The sequence below is a fragment of the Vespa velutina genome, chromosome 1 (assembly GCF_912470025.1).
Source record: "Vespa velutina chromosome 1, iVesVel2.1, whole genome shotgun sequence".
NCBI classification, from domain to species: domain Eukaryota; kingdom Metazoa; phylum Arthropoda; class Insecta; order Hymenoptera; family Vespidae; genus Vespa; species Vespa velutina.
Window position 1 is genome coordinate 13,502,161 of NC_062188.1, and position 21,735 is coordinate 13,523,895.

The following is a 21,735-nucleotide window of genomic DNA, read 5'->3' on the forward strand; positions in this document are numbered from 1 at the left end:
CTTCCCAAACTTCCACAACTTTTACGCCTGCCTACGCGTTTACATGCTTGAAAGTATAAGATTGTAAATATATACTATATATATATGTATATCTATGTGTATGTGCATTCGAAAATGCAACGTGCATGGAATATACCTCAGCTCGCTTTCACGCTTATATATAATTTTTTCAGTATTTTCACAACGTTTTATCTTTGATCGTAAGAATACGTAAGTAAGTCGAAAATTTTATTTTAAAAAAAAATTTGCAATGAAAATTCATTGATAAAATTTTTAGGACGATTCATTTTCTCTCTTTCTCTCATTTTCTCTCTCTCTCTCTCTCTCTCTCTCTCTCTCTCCCTCCCTCCCTCCCTCTCGTATTATTAGCATAATTGAATTCAATAATGAAATTCGAAAAACAAATTCTTGTTCATTCACCTTTATGAATTCATTAAAACTTCAAGCATAGTAAAAGAGAGAATATACAGAAAAGTAGTATCAAGAAAGAAAAACATATATGAGAGGAATTGAGAGAAAAGATAGGAAAAACGGAAACCATGTGTAAAGTTATTCTCGCTTTGACTTGCTAGAATCGCCGATTCACGCATTTCTACTTCTACATAGCTGGTTGTCCTCTTGTGTAGACACCTTAAAGCGGATGTCTCGTCTTTTTGTCGCGTGCAACCATTTCTCCCTCTCTTTCTTTCTTCTCCGTATCCCTTCCCACTATACAATCTCTTCTTGGTGCATCGTTCTTGCCGGATCCGTCTCTTTCTCTACTAGCAAGCTTGCGAAACGTAATTTAATCGCACATAGCTTCGTGTTAAAGCTACGATTTCGAATGTTACTCGCCATTGTCGATTCTTTCTTTCTCTTCCGAGAGATCAAATTTTGTATAATTAAAATAACTTAGACGTTAGATGCGATAAGGTATAACAATGAGATCGTGAGATATCATTAATGAGATGTCGAGTAATGACTAAAAAGCAGATATTCACTTGATGTCGAAAGAAAACAATACGAGTCTTCCTCGAAGTAATTAATGCGTTCATGCGAATGTTTCTTATCAAAAACTATGCATGTCAGAAGAATTAATCTCATATATTACTCGATTAGATATTACTATTAAATCATTGTCTTTTTTTTCAAACGGATTAAATGTTTTATTTATTAGCATTAGGGGTCTGGAGAATTCGTAGAAAAGTTTTTACTGAATGGAGATCTACTGTATAGACATATATCGTTTCTTTCGAAGAGATACGCCCCTCGGCAAACAACCACCTCCCCAGATAGCACTGTCCCAATGGCCTACTACTGATTTACGTTTCTTTCTCGCGATCATTATGCGATGGCATCGATGCATTTGCCGTTTTCTCCCCGTTATACCCCTTGGCATCCCTCGGCGTCAGTGATAAGCTCGTTCGTACGTAAAATCAAACTTTCCCAGCCTTTGTTCAACTCTAACTCCGATCATAAATCTTCAACGTAACTCTCCATTAGCGCTCCATAGGAATGCTAAAAAAGAAGTCGATAAAATGCTTCATCTTTTTCAGCTTTACCTCGTTGTATGAGTAGAAACGCAGTGAGGTGTGAAATATACGGGAATTCGAATAGCTGCTGTTAATTTCTTAATGGTAATTCCTATGAAAAATGAAATCTGAATACGATTCAAAACTCCCTCTTTGATCTATTTGTTTTCTTTTTTGTTTTTTTTTTTTTTTTTTTCTTTTTTCTTACGATTTATAATCGATCATCGGACGACGTTGATTTTTATATTATTACATAAATATTATAATAGAAATATTCTTTTTATTTACGAAATTTAGTTTACTATAAATAAAAATGCGCCAATGAAAAACATTACAAAAATTATCAAATAACTATATTCATGTATGGAAAAAAAAAAAGATAATTTCTGCTGTAACAAAAGTTTTCACAGATACATCGATTACAATGAGATGAATAGAAACATAAAAATATTATCCTTGCAGATGCAAGATTATTATATACGAATACAAAATATCCTCTCGTTTTACGTAATCGGGTTAACGTCCGAGTTGACGCTTCTGACCTAAAGAATACAAAGTCCATAGCACGTTTTAACGGCTGTATCACTTAAAACTCAAGTAACAGTACGTATGCATGCGTACTGTTACATAAGAATCTTACGCGCAACGGTTCAGAGTTTCTCGAGATCATCGAGAAGAAGGGCAATGGATGTAGGTAAATCTAAAACGCCGAGGGCCGTTACATTTTCCAACGAATACAGTCGTCGGAATGCATGCTATAAATTTCAAGCGCGGTGTATACGGTGCTCATATATTCTGAACGCTGTCTTGGTATACCAAAAAAGAAAGAGAAAGAGAAAGAGAGAGAAAGAGTGTGTGTACATATGAGATAGATATATAGATAAAGAGAGAGAGAAAGAAAAGAGAGAGAAAGAGAGAGAGAGAGAGAGAGAGAGAGAGAGAGAGAGAGAGAAAGAGATTGCACGTAGTTAAGAAGAACCTTTATGAGCGAAAATGTCAAAAAAAATATAAAAGATTCTCGACAAAGTGAGTGAACTACGAAACATATCGTTAGTAATGTTTACTTTCGAGTCGAATAAGCTTTCCTTCTGTTTTTCATCTTTGTAGATTAGCATGAGCAAACGTTGAGAAAAAAAAAATACATAGATTGATAATGAAATTTAGCCATACTTTGGGATAAAATAATTTTTACATACTTATGATATTATATTACAAATAAATTATAGAATTTTTACATGATACTGATTTAAATAATTAATAAAGGATCTTTAGACATAGACACAATAGAGAAAAAAAGGACTAAATATAACTAAATATAATTGTTATCGAACGATCTTTATCGTATTTCTTCTTTTCTAGCTATGAATAATGATAAGAAATGATTACTCGGATAAATCAGAGAAATATCACTTTGTTTTAATCTTGTTCGATGATATTAAAGAACTCTCGTGGAAATAATAATCACGATCGAAGAATTTGAGAATATACGAATTCGAAAATAGCGATGCCTGTTTGTAATACGTGAAAAAGGAGCGGTAAAAAGTTACACACACCGCAGGAACTTAGCAGTGTTCTTAAGATAACCGGTACATCGGCGCGATACCCTATAGGTATATAATGCCGAGGCCATAAACGTACTTTTTACTCTTCCCTTGCGGAGAGTGTAACGCTCTGCGGTACCGTTACATCGGCCAACTGCCGAAGAAAGGACCAAAAAGAACCGACGAGCGTCTCTCTCGCGGAGTCGCTCTGATCATACGGATGAGATGAGCAAACTATAAGGTGGAAAATCGTATGTCGGATACATCCGTGTAAATTCCGCTTCGTCGATTACGTCAGCTCCTCACTAATATATAGGAAACATTTCTAAGACATTTTCTTTATTCTATTTTATTTATAAATAAATAAATAAATATATATATATATATATACATATATGTATATATTAGGATCGTTAATAGAATTTATAGAAACAAGTACTATAATATATCGTTCAAATATATATTTAAACGTCTCTGTATATATCTAATTACATAATTACATTAATTTATAATAATTAATTATATAAAGTAAATCACTTTTATTTTGATCATTCGAAGAATATAACAACGAAAGTTATAAATAAAATATCAGAATGATTGAAAAATCCTTAACGTATCGCAGAAGAGAGAGAGAGAGAGAGAGAGAGAGAGAGAGAGAAACTCACCCTGTGAGGTGCTCGAAGAAGTCGATGAACGGCGGCAAGTTGGTTGATCAACGGCAAGGTCGCGCTGAAGGTGTGCACGGGAGGTCTCGGTGGCTCCGGATAGGAGCTCGCATAAGCGAACGGATCAACGTCGTTCAGGTACTGTACTCGACACGTCAGAGACATCCTCCTATCTGTCTCTTTTCTTCTTCCTTCCTTTTTTTCTTTCTTTCTTTCCTTCCTTCCTTCCTTCCTTCCTTCTTTCCTTTCTTTTTTCTCCTACTTCTCGATTCCACCACTTACTCGTATCTCCGAAAAAGGTAACGCCCTTCTTTGCACTAACCGATCGTCCTCGTCGCCCTCACGACTCTCCCTCTCTCCGCACCGGACCGCACGACCGCTTTACGCGAACGTACGAACCGGTTCGCAGTACCGCCGATTTGCGTTCATTCGAGAAGCCGGCTACAGCGAGACAAAGAAACCTCCTATATATATATATATATATATATATATATATATATATTCTCTCTCTTTCTCTGCCTTTTTCCCTTTCTTTATCTATTTATTTATTTATCTGTATCGCTCTATGAAAATAATTACTAAACGAATAATTGCCAAACTGTACTAATTCCGGGAATCGTTACATGTTTACTTCTCGTCCGTTCATTTGTTTGTTTATTTGTTTTGCTTTACGATATTTTGGTACTAGCTCTTTCGATACGCATATATAGAAAAGAGGAAATGTGAAAGAGCTTAAGACAAAGTTTCCTCGTATCTACTCAAAGATAACTGGCCCACACGTCTCGTTTCGTTTCGTTTGCTATCGTCATTCTCTCATCCTATTCGCATTGTTCTTACTCGTGCATAGGCCAGACTCTCTCCTACAAACCGGCTTCGAAGAGGGGACTTGGCGTGCTAGAGAGATCAGGATAGTCGGAGAGAGGGAGAAACGGAGAAAGAAGAGCGAGTGAGAGAGGAGAAAAAGAGAGAGGAGAAGGGGAAAGGAAACGAGTCTGCGCCATGCCATGAACGTAATCGTGCTTGTAGTCGACGAAAGAGATTCACGATCAAGATGCGATTGATGAAAGAGAGAAAGAGAGAGAAAGAATGGGGAAAGAGAAAGAGAAAGAGAGAAAGAGAGAGAGAGAGGGAAATTTCCAAACTCGATTGAATCGAACAGAACCTTACCCTAGTCCTTAATAAAAAAGTTCTTTAACGAAACTTGCTGACATAAAATTCTGTAAGACTAAGAATATCACCAAGATATTTATACTTTTGAAATAATAATGATATTTTAAGTAAGATGAAAGTTATAATAGAGTCAAAGGTTTTAATGGATTCGATTTAGAAGAAGTTATCTTATTTCTATTCTCCAAAAACAGAATTCGCATTGAAAAGGTAAGACTCTTGTCTGGAGAAGTGTAGAAAGAAGGAGGAAGGTGGACAAGGAGGATGAGAAAAAGAAAAAGAGAAAGAACAGGAGGAAGGCCGGCCGAACCAGTCGCGACGTTCGACATTCCAGGAAATTACCGAGAGAGAGAGAGAGAGAGAGAGAGAGAGAGAGAGAGAGAGAGAGAGAGAGAGAGAGACTATTCGACCGACTCTGTCTCTCTCTTACCAATTTTACCTGCCTCCTGCGATTTTCCTTACAGCTATCTTCTTCCTTCAAACATAATACATTTATTTATAAAGGAAACGAAAGGAAAAGAAAGACCGAACGTTGTGAATCTTAACCGACACCTTTGACCGTGCGCGTTTTTGGAACTGCGAGACAAGAATTCACCTACCAACCTACGAAGTGAACGCCAAGTGTGTGCGTTACCGAGCGAGACAGATAAATGGAAAAATGAGAAACGAAGAAAGAGAAAGAACGACAGAAAGTAAAAGAGAGAGAGAGAGTGTGTGTGTGTGTGTGTGTGTGAGAGAGAGAAAGAGAGAGAGAGAGAACGGAGCACGCGCAGCTACATAGGAGCTTCCCGCGCACAGAAAACTCTTTCCGTTTAGTTTATTTTCTTTCTTTCCTTCTCTTCCTCTCTCTCTCTCTCTTTTTCTTTCTACAAACTATCTATTCGATTACAATTACTTCACCGATATTTAAAATATTCCTTACACCAAAAACTAACGCGTTAAACACAATCTTCCTCAATGTCTGATGATAAGAGGAATCAACGAGAGTGTGCGCGCGCGCGAGCACTCTTTGCCGTTGACACAACGGCAGATACAACGACAACGTGACTCAGCTCACGAGCGGCCGCCGCGACACTGACGCGCCGCGCCAGACACCTGTCGCCACCGGGCGACGGTGGCGTCGCCATGCGGCACTCACCCTTCCCTTCCTTTTGACTCCCCACTTCTATTCTAACTACCTATTCCCGTCTCTTCGTAGATTTCGAAGAGAGACAGACACCGGATACAACCGGGAGATAGATTCTTTTCGTCATATGCTCTTTCGTCTTTTATCCTTTCTAAACGATTATTTAAAATATAATAAGCTAATTATTTTATGAAATTTATTCTTATTTTGATAGATTTTATACAACGTTCGTTTCGTTAGCTTTACTATGTTTTTAGTAAGATCAATACGAACTTGTATGAATCATCAATTTAATTATGCAGATTTTAGAGTTAAGTTCTTGAATTAAGTTAGAATGGAAGGAAACATTTAAACACGTATTTAAATAATTACAAATTGATAGTTTTTAAGAGATTAAGTAGTATGATTTTCAGTAATATTAAAAAATATTACTCCGAATATATTCAAGCATATTTAAGATTCCAAAAGCTCGATATCGTTAAAACCAGAATTCGAAGAAGTTGGATAAGTTTTTTCTCTGTAATAGAAGGAGAAAATGGAGAACGTAAAGAAGGTTTCTTGAAGAGGAGATATCCACTCTCGTGGCAGGAAATTGTTTTGCGAAGAAGCTTGCCACGAATTTGTTGTCGTCGAACGAAGTTTGCCCAGCCAAGTGGAATGACTTCTTTTTGTAATTTCCTTTCCCAATTCTTTTTTTTTTTTTTTCTTTGGGATAAGAAAACTCCCGAGGGATAGAAGTATCCAACAGTGGACGGATCTGCAAGCTTTTACGTGAAAGGAGATGGCGGAAAAGTATGACGACAACGAGAAGGAAAAAGAAGGGTGGCGAATGAAACGATAGCAATGGTAATTGTGCGGTGAAAAAATAATCAGCTAGCACGGCACGTAGAAGAACATAAGTGCGGTCGTGCTCATTGTTCCTTCGGTACCTACTACAGCTTCCCCTGGTCTCCCATCGACAGACCCTTCGTCCCTTTTTCCCTTCGTCCGTAGACTTTCTCCAATGACAGGCTGACAACGAGAGAATGCACTAAAGAGGGGTTGCTACGAGCTATTCGTTTCGAAAAGCACAGACAGCACGGCGTGCCAAATGTCACCTTAAATTAAATTTTATTATCCGAAAGACTCCCCTCGACCATATCTTTCTTTCTTTCTTTTTCTCTTTCTCTCTCTCTCTCTCTCTCTCTCTCTCTCTCTTTCTCTATCTATCTATCTCTCTCTATCTTTCGATTTTTCCCTTTCTCTTTTTTTTCTTTTCAACGGAGGGATACTTTCATCGATTCGCATTGAAACCTATACGATATCGATTGGAAAACATGACTGGGAAGGCGCTTTTACGTGTTCGTGGTCTCACTAAACTTTTCTTTCTCCCTTGTCATCATCGTTTTGAACATGACAACGCAATGACATCGAGTTTGTGTAGTACGTCGCAGGCTCTTTAATCGAGACGGCTACTCGAGGTGACTCAAGGGAATCCTCCCTATTCTTCCCGTCAACCCGTTTCGTCTTCTTTGTCGCTAGTACTTTACGCGTATAACGAAAAGAAAGAGGAGTCTGAGGCGAAAGAAGAAGAGTCTCTTTCGCGCATCCCTCGCGAAAAACAATAATGTCGTGGAAGCACTATCCTCTTTTCTTTCTCTTTCTCCTTCTCAATCTCTTTCCTTCTTTTTCTTTCTTCTTTCACCCTCTTTCTCTACTCTTGCTTTTGTTTGCAAGATTTTTTCGAGTACATACGTACGAGCACGTATATACCAATCTACAGTCACCTACAATACTCTTCTAGTGCGATTCTACAACAGAAAGCACTTCAATGCTGAATGCCAGACAAACGTAACTAGGTACCAGACAACGAGAAAAAGAAAAATGATGAAGAAGCGATATTCCTAAGTACGTTTCTTAAGACATATTATATCGAGAATGTTAAAAACGCAAATTGTTTACATTTTATCGAATAATAATTCAATATTATGTGACTCACCGGTATGTATCCGTCCGGTTGTGTCCTATCTTGAAAGGGCTCCTGTTCTCTGAAAAAATGAAAAAATTAAAAATTCCTAATATATAAATGATGATACAGATATTTATGATAAATATTTATCCTAAATCCTACCTGTTTCTTCGCTGTATCACTGGAGTTTTCGGTGTGCTATCGTGAATGATCACTTGTGTTGCATCTATTTCTTCACATTCGGAAGTATCCTCGGTGGATTCTGTAAAAATATCATTGTTAGATCATACAAAACGGGATACGCTGATGATATTTTTTGTAGCTACTTTATATATTCTTAAGTAACTTAATTGGATAAACCATAGGATATTATAATTCCAAAAAATAACTAGAGCATTTTTCAAAGAGTAGATTTAGACATAAAGAACATCAAATAAACATCATTGAACACAAAATAGTCGATCTATCCGAAAAAATTATACAAGACTTACAAAACGACAAAACTGTAAACGTTTTTAATCGTAAGAATACAATTGTTAGCCTTAATGAAAATACAGGTCCGTCGAATTATTTCACATCTTATTATAAGCTAAGAAACATATTTAAAAAATTGAACAACAAAAAATCTTCCGGTTTTAATGAAACATTAAATATAGCTTTAAAATATTTACCAAATCTATACATCTACTATTACACGATAATATTTAACAATTACTTGAACTTAACGTACTTCCTCGAAGTTTGGAAAACCACGAAACTAATAACCATCCAGGATAAACCGATAAATTTCCTACCTAGCATAAGTAAGATATTCGAAACCACGATCAACAATGTAATAATACATCACTGTGATACCTATTACATAATATCCAGAGATCCAATTTGATTTCACAAACATTTGACCATCCATGTGTTAACGAAATTTATTTCGGACATAATGTAAGGCTAAGTACGCAAATAACTACATAGGAGCATGTTTTATAGACATTGGGAAAGATTTTCAATAAAATCTGGATAGATGAACTTTCCTTTAAATTAATGAAGAAGGAATTCATATCATATCTAATGTAAAAATTTCATGGAATATGTTACGCAACAAAAAATTGTATACATCGAATTTAAATCTCTAGATCTATATTATCTCTATAATATTTCAAAAATTAGAAACTGATCATATTAAAAGAAAGAAATTAATTTCTACATTTTTCTATATACATAAGATTGTAAATGTCTAGACGGTTTAAATTTCAACTTTATAAAAACGGTAACATTAAGTGCAACTTTAGAACCAAAATAGTATTATCCTGTGAACACCTAATCCATTAGATTGTAATAAAACTCTGCATGATACATACTGTTATTCCTTTTATACATTTCACTAAATCTCATGTATCTCTTTTGTATTTTATATGCAGATATAAAGATGTTTAAAAAGAAGAAAGAAAAGTTGGTTAAAGCAACCCACACAACATGCTAACACTTGGGATTCGAATCCCGACCTATCAACAAAATTCATTTTTTTTTCAAATGTCAACAATTTCAAAAGTGAAGTATAAACGCCATTTAGCCCAGTAGTATTGAATTTATATGTTTGTCTGTTGTAAAAATCGAGGACAGCTCAAGTATCAGGATTAACGTGATTGTAGACATTCTGAAAGATCACGAAAATATGGAAATTTGGATTCTTAGGTAGCTTACAATTAGTTGGTTAAAGTACCACACGCGATATGCGAAGATCCTGGTTCATCCAGAATTCTGATATATCCAGAAAATTTATTTTTTTTCGTACGTCTACATTTCCAAACTGAAAAGAAAGAATTGGAGAGAAAGAACGTCGAAACATTTTCAAGAACATTTTTCAATCACTCTGACAAAATGAAAGGGAATATAAGATCAATAAAGTGAACAGCTGGCAATCGACTGGCCATTCGCTTCAGCGGTTTTGTACGTGGGAAAATAAACGAGCCAGCGAAGAAACGACTACATCGATTTTCTCCCTCGTTTTACATGGTGATTCTTCTCTCTTATCGATCGAGTTAGAAATTGATCCGATTGCAAAATGTTAGGGTCGATCGTATTCGGTGGAGCGACTTAATCCTTATAAACTCTTTTCTTCTGAAAGCCCTTCTCAACTTACCCTCTTCGAGTCTATCCTGTCTACGAGAACGACACAAAACTGGACTATTTCGTTGATTTGTCGTTGTCGTCGTTGTATCTAAAAGATCGTCGATGTTCATGTACTCTCCAATGTAGAAATGTTTCCTAGACGACGATCTACGAGAAGGTGATCGAACATTGTCGTAAGGTGAAATCCTTCCGTGATAGTTATCCGGTGGAGCTGGTGGATTCTCTATCTGCAAATCAAATTTCCAGAGATCGCTAAAAGATAGTAGAAATATCCTGGGCTATCATCATCCTAATCATGAGCATGATAAAACAGTTTCATTTTCTTTCTATTTTTTAGTCAAGCTTTTCGTTTCATTAAACTCTATCTTCTTTTGATTGACATTTATATTCTACTTTCAAAAATGCAGTAGTATTAATATATTTAAATAAAAGGATGTATTTCAAAAATGTTTATATTTTATTTGTTAATGATTTATCGATCGATGATCTATAAGAGAAAACTATCCTCTCATGTTTACTTTTCAAAAACTTTGTCTCATGTTTATTTTTCAAAAAATATGGTATCATTTTCTCTCTACGAAAAGTCGACTAAAACCATAGTTAAATGCCTCGAGAGAAAGAGAGAAGAATGAAACGGGATCGTCTTACCCCTTCGGGACTAGCTCGATCTCCCAACGGTTCATAGCTCGGTGGCGGTGGAAACTCGATAGGGAATTTAGAGAGGCTTCTCCGGGTGTATGTTTCAGGCTCGGGGTCAACACCGATGTCTATTCTTTCGAAAGACTCGGAAGAGTCCGAAGTACCGTTGGAAGTTTCAACCGGGATCTTGATGACTCCTTCGGGAACGTTTGAGCTGCTGTCCATCCACCAAGCTCTTTCACCAGACTCGATGTGTTTGATTTTCTTTGAACTCTTACGATCAACCTCGAGCTTCTCAAGACTACTAGCTTCACAGGTAGATGGCACGACGATCACTTCAATACCCTCCGGGACACTTTCTGGATCGTCGCTCATCCACCAGGCTCTTTCACCAGATCGTTGATGTCCAATGCACCTTGGACGATCTTTCGATTTACTGTTATTACGACTTGAACTTTTTTTCGACCGATTAGATGACAGGCTCGTTTCTTTTTTTCCATTTTCAGAAGTAGTATCGTTCTCTTCTAACCACCAAGCTCTTTCTCCGGACTCCTGATGCCATACTCTTGGCTTGAATTTTCCTAAAATTAGAAACATTTGTTTCTCGACGTTAATTCCTTTGAACGAGATATTAATTTGTAAACTTACCATCGTCAGGTAGAACGGTGCTGATAGTAGTTTCCTGGCTAATATCGTCGTTATATCCGTTGAACCTTTCAACACCCTCGGGCGCATTATCAGAATTTGGATCCAACCACCAAGGTCTTTCGCCGGACAATTGACGTTCGATTCTAGTCTTAGAATCGCGATCCTTATCGGAAATCCTCTCAGACTGTGAGAAACTAAGAGATTTCGATGAACCTTGCGTAACGGATTTTGAGAAGGATGCAGACTTTTTCGTCATATCGGGATTCTCTTCGTTGGAATTGGGCCAACCACCTGACTTTACGGATTCACAAGTGGAATCGTGATGTTTGCTTTTAAAGAGATTCGTCACCGGCGCCAAAGCTCTCATCAGGAAGGATTTCGCTTCGTCTGTTTTTCCCGAACGATCACTTTTTGATCTAGGACTCGATCTTGAACTAGGCCTAGGACTCGATCTGGGACTTGATCTTGGACTGGACGGTGGTCTGGGTGGTTTCTCTACACTTAAAGAGTTTTCGTCAGCCGAGGATGCTGGTACGCTCGTCCTCGATGATCCAGTACTCATTTTTTCAACTTTCTTCTCGCAAATCAGCCATTTCGAATCTTTTCGTCCTATCCATCGCCTACCAGCAACAATTTGTTGTCGATCCTCCGTATCTTCTTCGCTACTCGAAGAACTCGAAGAATTGGAATCACTGCTGTCGGTTGATTCAGATTTTTCCGATCTCGGGAGATTCCTCTCGCCGGACAAAGAGGAGACTAATTTCGTATCGTTTCTCGATGTCTCGTGCTTAGGCGAGTTGCTCGAGTCGTTTCTTCGAAGTGAAGACGACGAGGAAGATGAAGACGATGAGGATGTCTTCGATCCGCTCGAAGGTATTTTTGTTTTCGATCCCATCGATTTCAGAGATACCGATGAAGACAGAGGTGCCATCAATTGTCGAATTCCCTCCAAATTTGATTCAGAATCTTGTGAACTAATAGACATACTTCTTTGCGTTTTCATTCTCTCGTATTTGGAACGTGAAGGATCACCATTCTCCATGTTCAAGCTCGACTTCCTGAAATCCTTGTTAATGTATTTACCAGTTATGACACTTTTGGAACCAACACGTTCGCTACTTTCATTCTTTGGCACAGGTGGTTTCCCTCGTGCGTCCGGAGAACTCCCTCGTCGTGAGTTCACTGACGATGTGCCGGAACATCCGCCAGCAGTAGATAATTTGGCGACGGACTGCGACTGCGATCGAGAGCTGGAAGATGATGATGGCGTTGGTGTCTTTATTTTTGATCCCTGACTCGTCATCGAGCCGGCCGACGATGACTTGGATCTGCCAGTTGGCAAACTCACGGCTGATCCTTCAGAAAAGTCTGCTCGCCTCATCTGTCGAGGCACGCTTTTCGTCGAACCACTACGAGACTGTGGCGTCGTGGAGCGGCTTTGAGAGGAGCTATCGATCGAAAGTGTGTAATATGTAAGATGACTATTAAATTGATTTTATTCTGGATGTTGAAATAAAGATTAAGAAAATTTTTCTTAAGGATATATCCTTATTATTTATATATTTTTTATTTATTTATTTATTTATTTAAAAAATACGTGGACTTTAAGAGATAAAGGTATCTAAAAATGAGAAAAAAGGTTTGACTTTTCTTCCAAGTCGATAAGTACCTTGAAAGAGATTCCTTCTTAGACTGCTGGGTCTCATGCTTCTGTTCCTGAGGATGAGCATCGAACAGCTTCGAAGAATCCGTATTTCTCAAGGATAGACTATTCTCTGATTTAGGAGTGGAATCTCTTCTTTCTCGTGGAACAGCTTGGATGGGTTTCGAACATTCCGTCTTCGAAGGTGTCCTCGAAAGTTTTCTGTCGCTTTTGTGAAAGGCTCCATTTAACCGTTGCAAAGATGGACTTTTTTCTTCGATCTCCTCGCTCTTAGACGTACTACTAGTTCTACTATTCTTCGAATAATCAGGAGAACGCTTGACTCGTGGATTATCAGGAACATCGATGGAATGGAACGTCGTTCTTGGACTTGGCAGACGATCGGCCTTCGCCTCCTCCTTCCTCTCGCCAATTTGATCTCTATCGACACACTTATTTTCATCGTTCTGATCTTTAATAACAATATCAACCTCCTCGTTGAAGCTTGGCGATACCCTCGAAATGGTTTCGACGTTAACAGTTTGTAAAGAAGTTTCATTGTTGTTTCTCGAGAAAGCGAGTACATCTTGCTTCGTAACGGCTTCTCTATTCTGTTCTCTATTATGGTGATTATTATCAAGTTCTTGACTACACGTCGAAGATACTTTGGAAGCTTGATCGTTTCGGGAAGTCGTGGAATTCTCGTTAGCTCTCGAGAATGCAAAGCCGCCGATCCTCTTGCAGTTTCCCGAAGCACCACTGCTGGCAGTTGCCGCGTTGAAATTTCTCGAAGAGTAAACCGTGGTGTTTCCAGACGACGTCGAAGTTGTCGATGAAAATTTGTCAAGATAAGATGACCAACCAGCTGCTGGAACTCTACCACTTCCACCAAACCTTGAAAATCTCGGTGCTTCTTCGTTACGATCGCATTGAACTTCTTGATTTTTCTTTTCAACCTTCTTTCGACATCTTGTCCTTTCCTTTTGCACGATCATTCCCATATCTGCTCTTCTGTTTCGTATGAAACTTGATGAAGCAGGTGGTGTTGGCGAAGTACCTCTACTTATCATAGCAACGCAGCTACTTTCCAACTCTTCGAGTCTGTTCTCAGTCTCACAATCTTTCCAATTTCTACACGTTTCATCCTGCAAATCTTCCTCGGATTTGACATCTCCTTTCGAACACCCTTCAACCTTTGCCTTCGCCGAAGTAGAAAATTCTTTGCTATTGCTATTGGAAGTTCGATATCTGTCCGATCCAGAGTAGCTAATGGCTGTCGGTATTCGTTCGTTGCTTCTAGAAGGCAACGAAAATCGAGAGCTCGTCGTCAAACTGAATTTCGAAGAGATCGGAGTCGAACTGTATTCTGTCGATGTACCTACGAATATAATATAATACAATATTAATAAAATAATGTGACTAAATGTTTATGTTTTTTTTCTTTTTTTTTTTTTTTGTAATTAAACGATGAATAATCAGAAGTTTTCCTCGAGACTCTCATATTCATCTTTGAAGTAGATTTGATTTGAACTTTAAAGAAATAGATCTGAAAAATTATGTCGAATATATCAATCACTTACTCCCGCTGGATCCAGCACGAGAATAAGACGATGGTGGTCTTGAATAAACTCGAAAAGAATTTCCTTTTCCAACGCTAACATCTGGACTCGTTTCTCGAGACGTTCTTCCTGAATTCGTTCGTAGAGTTCTGTAGGAAACGGGTGGATGCTCGCTTCTCTCCTTCCTATCGCCTCTTCCTTCCGTACTGCTATTACTATAGTTCCTACTTAATCCAGAGCCAGGATACGTGCTGGAATTGTATCGCGATATTCCTTCCGATTCTTTGCCCTTTTCTCGGGAAGATCTACGATTGTATTTATCCAAGACGGAACATGGCCTTTCGACATTCTTACTGTTCGAATAGGAGTACTTTTCAAGGAGTAGTGATCTACTATCAGATAACGGACTTTTTGATCTAATATCTTCTACTTTTTCCAAATGTAATCTATTCTTTTCTATCTCTTTGCTACCTGCGAACACGTGATGAATATCTTCTCAATTATATTGATTGTAGTTAGCAATAATTAAGTTATGCTTCAAATAAAAGATATATAAAATCATTAGAAAAGAAAAAATAAAATCACAAAAGTATCATAAAATAATATAAAAATAACAAGTAGAAAGAAAAGCGATTATCTTGTGCTTTTCGTCAGAAGTGGAACATGTGATCCACACCCCTACTTTATTTGTTTCAGTAAGGTGGGAGAAGATAACCCCCACCCCACTATTTGACACCGCCGTGCCTCATGAGCAACATGACTTTTGTTTCTGTCTATTTATAGATAGTCGGTTGAAGTGGTGGTTAGTGAATTTAAGTAGTAGAGGGACGGATTGATTAATGGTAGGGTCCGTACGGCCCGCCATGGAGAAGTTGCCCACCTTTACTTTACATTACTCACACGAATATTTCAATGTGCCTTTCTTCTCGCCTTTGTCCTTCTTCAAGAAAGAGCTTCCATATCCAGAAACTGTTCCATCTTTTGTACTATCTCGAATAGGATTGGAAGCTATACCAGTGTAGGTCGTCCTGCAAGTTGCTAAAGTGCTTCCGCTCGATGCATTTCTACTGAAAGTACCCGTACCAACGCCAAGTCCACTTCTATTACTCCTGTAAGCGCTAGTGTCACCCTGAAAAATCAAATCGAGCGTGTTACCTCGAGCTTCATCGCAAGTCGGACTTGTAATAAAGCATATCAAGCGTTCCACGCCCTCTCGCACGCGAGTTGCTACGGGATTGCCATTTAAATCGACCAACGAGATCACGATGATATGTGGGGGCGTTCCAGGATATTGATGATAATCGAAGAAAATTACAACTCTTGTTTTTAAACCTATACTCTTTATATAATAATAGCAAATTAATCGTGTACGGAAATATCTTGATTGACAGAATGAAATTTAAGAATTTGTAAATAATTTCTATATTATATTTGTAAGTAAATTCTATATTAGAGTTAAAAAATATATTTGATAAAAGGATAAAATGGCATAAAACAATTTTGACATTTCTTCATACTCGTGCTACATAATTTTTATGAAAAAAGATTTTTAATTTGTTACAGAAGATAATGAATAACATTTTGCTATATCGCTTATGAGCAATTATCATTAAATTGCATAAAAAGAAAAGAAATGAACTATTATCCATACAAACGGCAAGTAAAAGAGCATAAGACTTTTTCTGTATAGCCCGTAGGGATAACAATAATTCTTATAATTAACATAAGTTTGGCGAGCTGCCTCGTGCTCGAAATAGACGGCCCGACCCAGCTGGGAGTAATAACCTCTCTCTCTCTTTCTCTCTCTCTCTCTCTCTCTCTTTCTCTCTCTCTCTCTCTCTCTCTCTCTCTCTCTCACAAACTAATATAACGACTGATTCTATGAGAACTTTCTATAAAAACTTAGAACATTTGTAAAGTGTCGAAGAAACTTAAAAATCGAAAGTTGAAACAGAAGAATAAATGTTTATACTCATTAGAAAGATTCTATCAATAATTATAAGATTGACCTAATTAAGAAAGCTTAATTTGTTATCACGAATACAAAAGCGAACAAATGCACTCAAATGATTTTTACTATCGCTATAAAAAATACTTCTTGGTATACTTTAATGAACCTACCAACATCCCAACAATATCGTAGCTGTTAAGATGAAAGTAACGAAAGTGACATACAATAGTTTGCACGGTCGATAGTTACGAATAGCTCCGATTCTTTTTTCGTCGAGCGCAAAGATTTCCTGGACGACAAGACCTCCGCCTTCTAGCAACCGCTCGGGCATGCAGTAAGATCTATTCTCGGTGTTCAACGATCTTTATTTCCACTCCGCGCTCTTCCTCTCCGATTAGCCATAGCGCGAAAATACGACGTCACGGGATTAGACGTATTTGACAGTCGTTAGATGTGAGCGAAAGCTAGTTCGGCTCCTTGTATTCGATTTAGAGTACAGCAAGACGTGATGAATCGAAATACATTGAAACTATTTTTAAAAAATGACATACTTTATCCAGACCATTATTTTCTGAATATTATATATCAAAAAGCTCTCAATAACCTTATCAGATTAAAAGTAGTTTTGTCGACGAATATTTCTTGATTCTTTCTATTCACAATAAAGATGGCTTTTTATGAACTTGTCAACTAATTAACTATATAGATAGACAATTTTATTTTTCATGATATAATTAGAAAAAAAGGCGAACCTTGCTAACAACCTTCTTTACAATTAATCATATAATTAATTCATTTTGAAGATTTCCGTGAAACTCGTTCAAGCCAAATAATATTTAAACTCCTAATATTTCCAAGATATATATCATATATACAACTACATATATGTTCATTCCCAAGGTTAATTAAAGCTAAACAGGTTCCACTTATGAAAAGAAAACTTCATTTAAGTCGAACTACCGCAAACCGCGTAACTCGAATCCCAGTAAATTGAAGACTTATTCTATATGTACACATATATTTGCATATATATTTATCTTCCTTACATATATATATATATATATAGATTAAAATCTCGATGATCGGAAAGACGTGGGCGAGCGCGTCGTTCCGTGACATCGACTCGAAAGAAAAAATCGACTAATTGAAGCGTGTCAACCTGATTTAACCTTCGTCGACTCGTCGCGTCATTATAATTTATGATTCAATGCCAGCTGACATGCTAGCACGAGAAAGATAATTCGTGCACAACATATCTACGCATGTATATGCATACGTGTGTGTGTGTGTGTGTGTATATATATATATATGTATGTACGTATGTATATGTATATGTATATATATTTATGTATAGAGTGTCTCAACGAAAAGTATCCACAAGGATTATTATGAAATCTAGCAATTTTTCCAAGAAACACCAAGACAGGTCAATTTTGTTTACGAGTTGGACAGGTTCTCATCATAAAGTCACTTACTTTGAGTTAATCTCCTAAGAGATATGACTTTGATGGATCTTCTAAAATTTTAAATAACAACAGAGATTAAATGGCATAACATTTTATTATTTTTATTTAATTCTCTTTACAATGATGCTACTTTTTTAAATTTTGAGTCAATATTTTCCGAAAAAATGCATTCCGAAGTTTTAGATACAATAAAACGCAAACTCAATTTTGAAAACAACTTTTATTTTATTAAATATTCAAAATATATACCGCTTACCTCTATGCAGTAATAAAGTTTTCGCTAAGTGTTACGTCAAATAATATCCGATATAATCCGATGAATGCAACGGCTGGTATTTTGATTAACAAAATTATTGATTTATTTCTTTTATCAAATAATTTGATGGAAAATTTATATTTTGATTTACTTAAGAACTACATACATTTATTCATTGATCGTAGAAATCAGTAAAAATGATGAAAATATATCGGAAGAAGTGTTTTCTTAACGCGATGGAGTTATTTTATACTACGGAACTACAAAACGCCATTTATCCGATCATTCACATTTAAAAATTTTGTTCTCAAATCTCGATTGTGGTGATATTTAAAATTTTAAATATAATCGATTTCAATAGGAAAAGTTTGACAGCACACTGTTGAAGAATACCATCAGATTCGGAAAATACTGATTCAAAATTAAAAAATATATTACTATTGTAAAGAAAATTAAAAGATCTTTAAAACGATATGCCACTCGATCTCTGTTTATTAAGATTTTTGAGGGGATATTATTACTCTTAGAGGGCTAGACTAAAATGGATAAATTTATGACAATGTCAAATGTCTTCTTCGGAAAAATGTATCTATCGAAAAAAATTACTAGATTCTATAATAATTCTGGTGGACACTTTTTGTTTGGATTTCATTGTATATATACACTATACTCAATGTATGCATATGTATGTTATTGCTATTTCTTGGCAGAAATAACATGTGATGGTTACGTTGTTGTAAACGTCTCGACTGTTATTCGCTCTGTTCCGAATATCGTTGAATCGGTTCAACACAGCATCCACAGATGATGGCATTTTCTTTACGGTCGATGCTCCGCAAACAGACCGAAAATCTCGTTCTCGTATTTGAAATGTTTGATATGAAAATATGAAAATAAAAAGGCGATATCTTTAACATTTCTCCATGAGTGCACATATGCGTATATATCTTTTTCTATCTCTATCTTGCAATTGCTATGTGCTCCGGTCACCGACCTCCACCGACCCGCTAACGTTTCATCAAAGGTAACGAACCGTAACTTTTACTCTTCTACAACGTTCTGCTCCAGCTACGACTACATATGAGCGAAAGAAACGAGACAAACGTTTAGGGAAAATCTCTGCGTTCTCTCGAACTGGTCATTTCTTTTCGACCTACGGACTTATCTTTTGATTTAACAGTTCGATTTTCATGACAAAATCGTTGTTGTTATTATTGTTATTTTTTTTTTTATCCGAATAATAATACTTTATATAAAATACTAAAGCGTTATAAATGTTTATCTTTCGAATTTCACATTTGACTACTTTTGCGTTAATTACTATTAGAAATGAATTACTATTAGAAATGAATTTCGAGTTTGATTGACGAGAGAACTTCTAATTAACTCCTTTCTCTTGTGAACGAACAAACCTCGATCGCTATGTCGAACGTTAACGTCAAACTCAGTTATTCCAAGTCAATACGAAGAGAATTAAAAAAAGAAATAGTCGAATGGATAAAAAAAGGAAACTCGTAATAAAAAAAATGGCAGAAAGTAAACGTTTCGGTGAGAAAACAGTGATGGCTTTGTCGCGTAATTGGAAAACTTCTTTTTCTTTTTCTTTCGCTTCCGTATAAGTTGCCAGAAGCTTGAGACGAAGTTTCATGGTATATCAATATCGGAAACGGATAAACTTTTCAATAGCGTCTCGAGCCAATAAATCGCACGTCGTTATTTTCTTTACCTGATAGAAACAAGTCTCTACACCATTGTAACATCGACTCGGACAGAGGATACCAATGATCATAACTTTTTTCTCTTGCGAGTTTTTTAATTTTATTTAACGATTAACACATTAACCACTCCATCATCCAAAAAAGAATACTTTTATAATCTATTCCGATCAAAACTTCATTTTCATTTGCGATATCGATTGATGTCTAACACCATTTTGACAATTTTTCTCAGTTGTGTAACGACTATTTGTCTTTTCTCTTTTGCGTCACTAGCGTATCCATTATTTTTATATTCACGAAGGTAGAACATCGTTGCCAACTCTCTCGTACCGTATTTTCCCATAAAAATATTCTCTCGCTCTATTACGAGAATATATGTATATGCATGTACATTTACTGAAAAAAAATGTGGAAATATAGAGGTAAAGAGAGAGAGAGAGAGAAAGAGATGCAACTTTGATGCATCGTTAATTCTCTTTATCTACAAAATTATGCTACCTAGAGGTAATTATTGAAGAAAAAACAAACAAACAAACAAACTTTTAGACAGAAAAATTATTTTTTAAAAAGCTTCTATACAATATCGATTTAAGTAAATAAAGAATCGTTGCCTTCTGTATTGTCGGTTACGATATAACACCCCTTATAACAACTCATCCAAGTATAAAATTCACAAACTTTTCTTCTTTCACAAGAAAGTGAAAGAAGAAAGAAAAATATATTCACGTACGAGCACGTTTAAATATAACCATGTCTCGTGGTTCTCGTCTTCTTTCTTCTATACGCTCCAGTACTCACCTTTATATTATATATATTTATATGTACACATGTACAAAGAGTAAACTAGAATAAAGTTAATTAATTACAAAAAATCAAGAAAATGACAAGTACAAATTCGTCTGGAATATTTAATGATGATAAAAATAATAATAATAATAATAATAATAATAATAATAATAATAATAATAATAATAATAATAATAAATATAATAGATATGATAATGCACACTTTAATTATTCAGACATTAATTAAATAATTATCGATTTATACTACGCAGAATTTTGATAAAATATGTAGATTGATTATGATAAAATATCTCGTATATGAAAAAGTCAATAAAAGAAAAAATGTAAAATCAAAAAGTAGAAATATTTTTATCCTTTGTTAAATAATTAATAAATTTCGGATAAAAAGCTACATTATTAGAAACGAATGCATTATGTATGCATTAAGATAGATAAAGAAACGAAGAAGAAAGATTAAGCCATAGAGAGAGAGAGAGAGAGAGAGAGGGAGAGAGAGAGAGAGAGAGAGAGAGAGAGGGAGAGATGCTGATGAAAATGCAAGGGATGCTCAATTAAAGCGATCCGCGCAATGTTTTGCCGTTCTGAAGACTTGTCGCGTGAAATATTCAAAAGAGCCGTTAAATCTTCTTCCTCTCGACTCCTCCTTCCACTCATTGTTCGTATAGCCAGGATACTTTATAATGGCTATATGACATTTAATCGTATTCAATCTGCTTCAACTTTTATATCAATACATTTTATCTCTCAATGAAAAATTATTATTAAATCAATGAACGATTTTTTTTTCATTCAAAATTTTCACTTTCCCTTTTATAATCGTTTATTTTTTCTTACTTATAAAATATTCTTAACTTAATGACTCCCGTTATAAATAATCATAATAATCAATCCATTCTTTTCAGCAATTTAAACTTCCAATTAGAAAGAATAATTGTTAGATAATAATAATAAAAAAAAAAAAAAA

At 36.1% G+C, this 21,735-nt stretch overlaps 2 protein-coding genes across 4 annotated transcripts in view; both read right to left on the bottom strand.

Annotated features, from left to right (window-relative positions):
- LOC124952636 (FH1/FH2 domain-containing protein 3) overlaps positions 1-6,078 on the bottom strand; it is a 64,337-nt gene extending 58,259 nt beyond the window's left edge. For 2 of the 3 annotated variants that reach the window (XM_047502801.1, XM_047502809.1), the window contains exon 1: positions 3,718-3,961. In XM_047502801.1, coding sequence (XP_047358757.1) covers positions 3,718-3,882 — 165 coding nt within the window. In that variant the 5' untranslated portion in view covers positions 3,883-3,961. Of the gene's footprint in view, positions 1-3,717; positions 4,159-5,806 lie in introns of those variants that run through there. The other variant, XM_047502819.1, reaches the window with a different exon arrangement.
- A 996-nt stretch (positions 6,079-7,074) lies between these two features.
- The window catches only part of LOC124952601 (serine-rich adhesin for platelets-like), a 15,370-nt gene continuing 709 nt past the window's right edge, over positions 7,075-21,735 (bottom strand). Inside the window, exons 2-10 of the mRNA XM_047502720.1 lie at positions 15,474-15,702; positions 14,595-15,044; positions 13,042-14,392; positions 11,373-12,820; positions 10,734-11,305; positions 10,096-10,312; positions 8,121-8,220; positions 7,989-8,037; positions 7,075-7,800 (exon numbers count right to left, since the gene is read on the bottom strand). Coding sequence (XP_047358676.1) covers positions 7,777-7,800; positions 7,989-8,037; positions 8,121-8,220; positions 10,096-10,312; positions 10,734-11,305; positions 11,373-12,820; positions 13,042-14,392; positions 14,595-15,044; positions 15,474-15,702 — 4,440 coding nt within the window. The 3' untranslated portion in view covers positions 7,075-7,776. The remainder of the gene's footprint in view (positions 7,801-7,988; positions 8,038-8,120; positions 8,221-10,095; positions 10,313-10,733; positions 11,306-11,372; positions 12,821-13,041; positions 14,393-14,594; positions 15,045-15,473; positions 15,703-21,735) is intronic.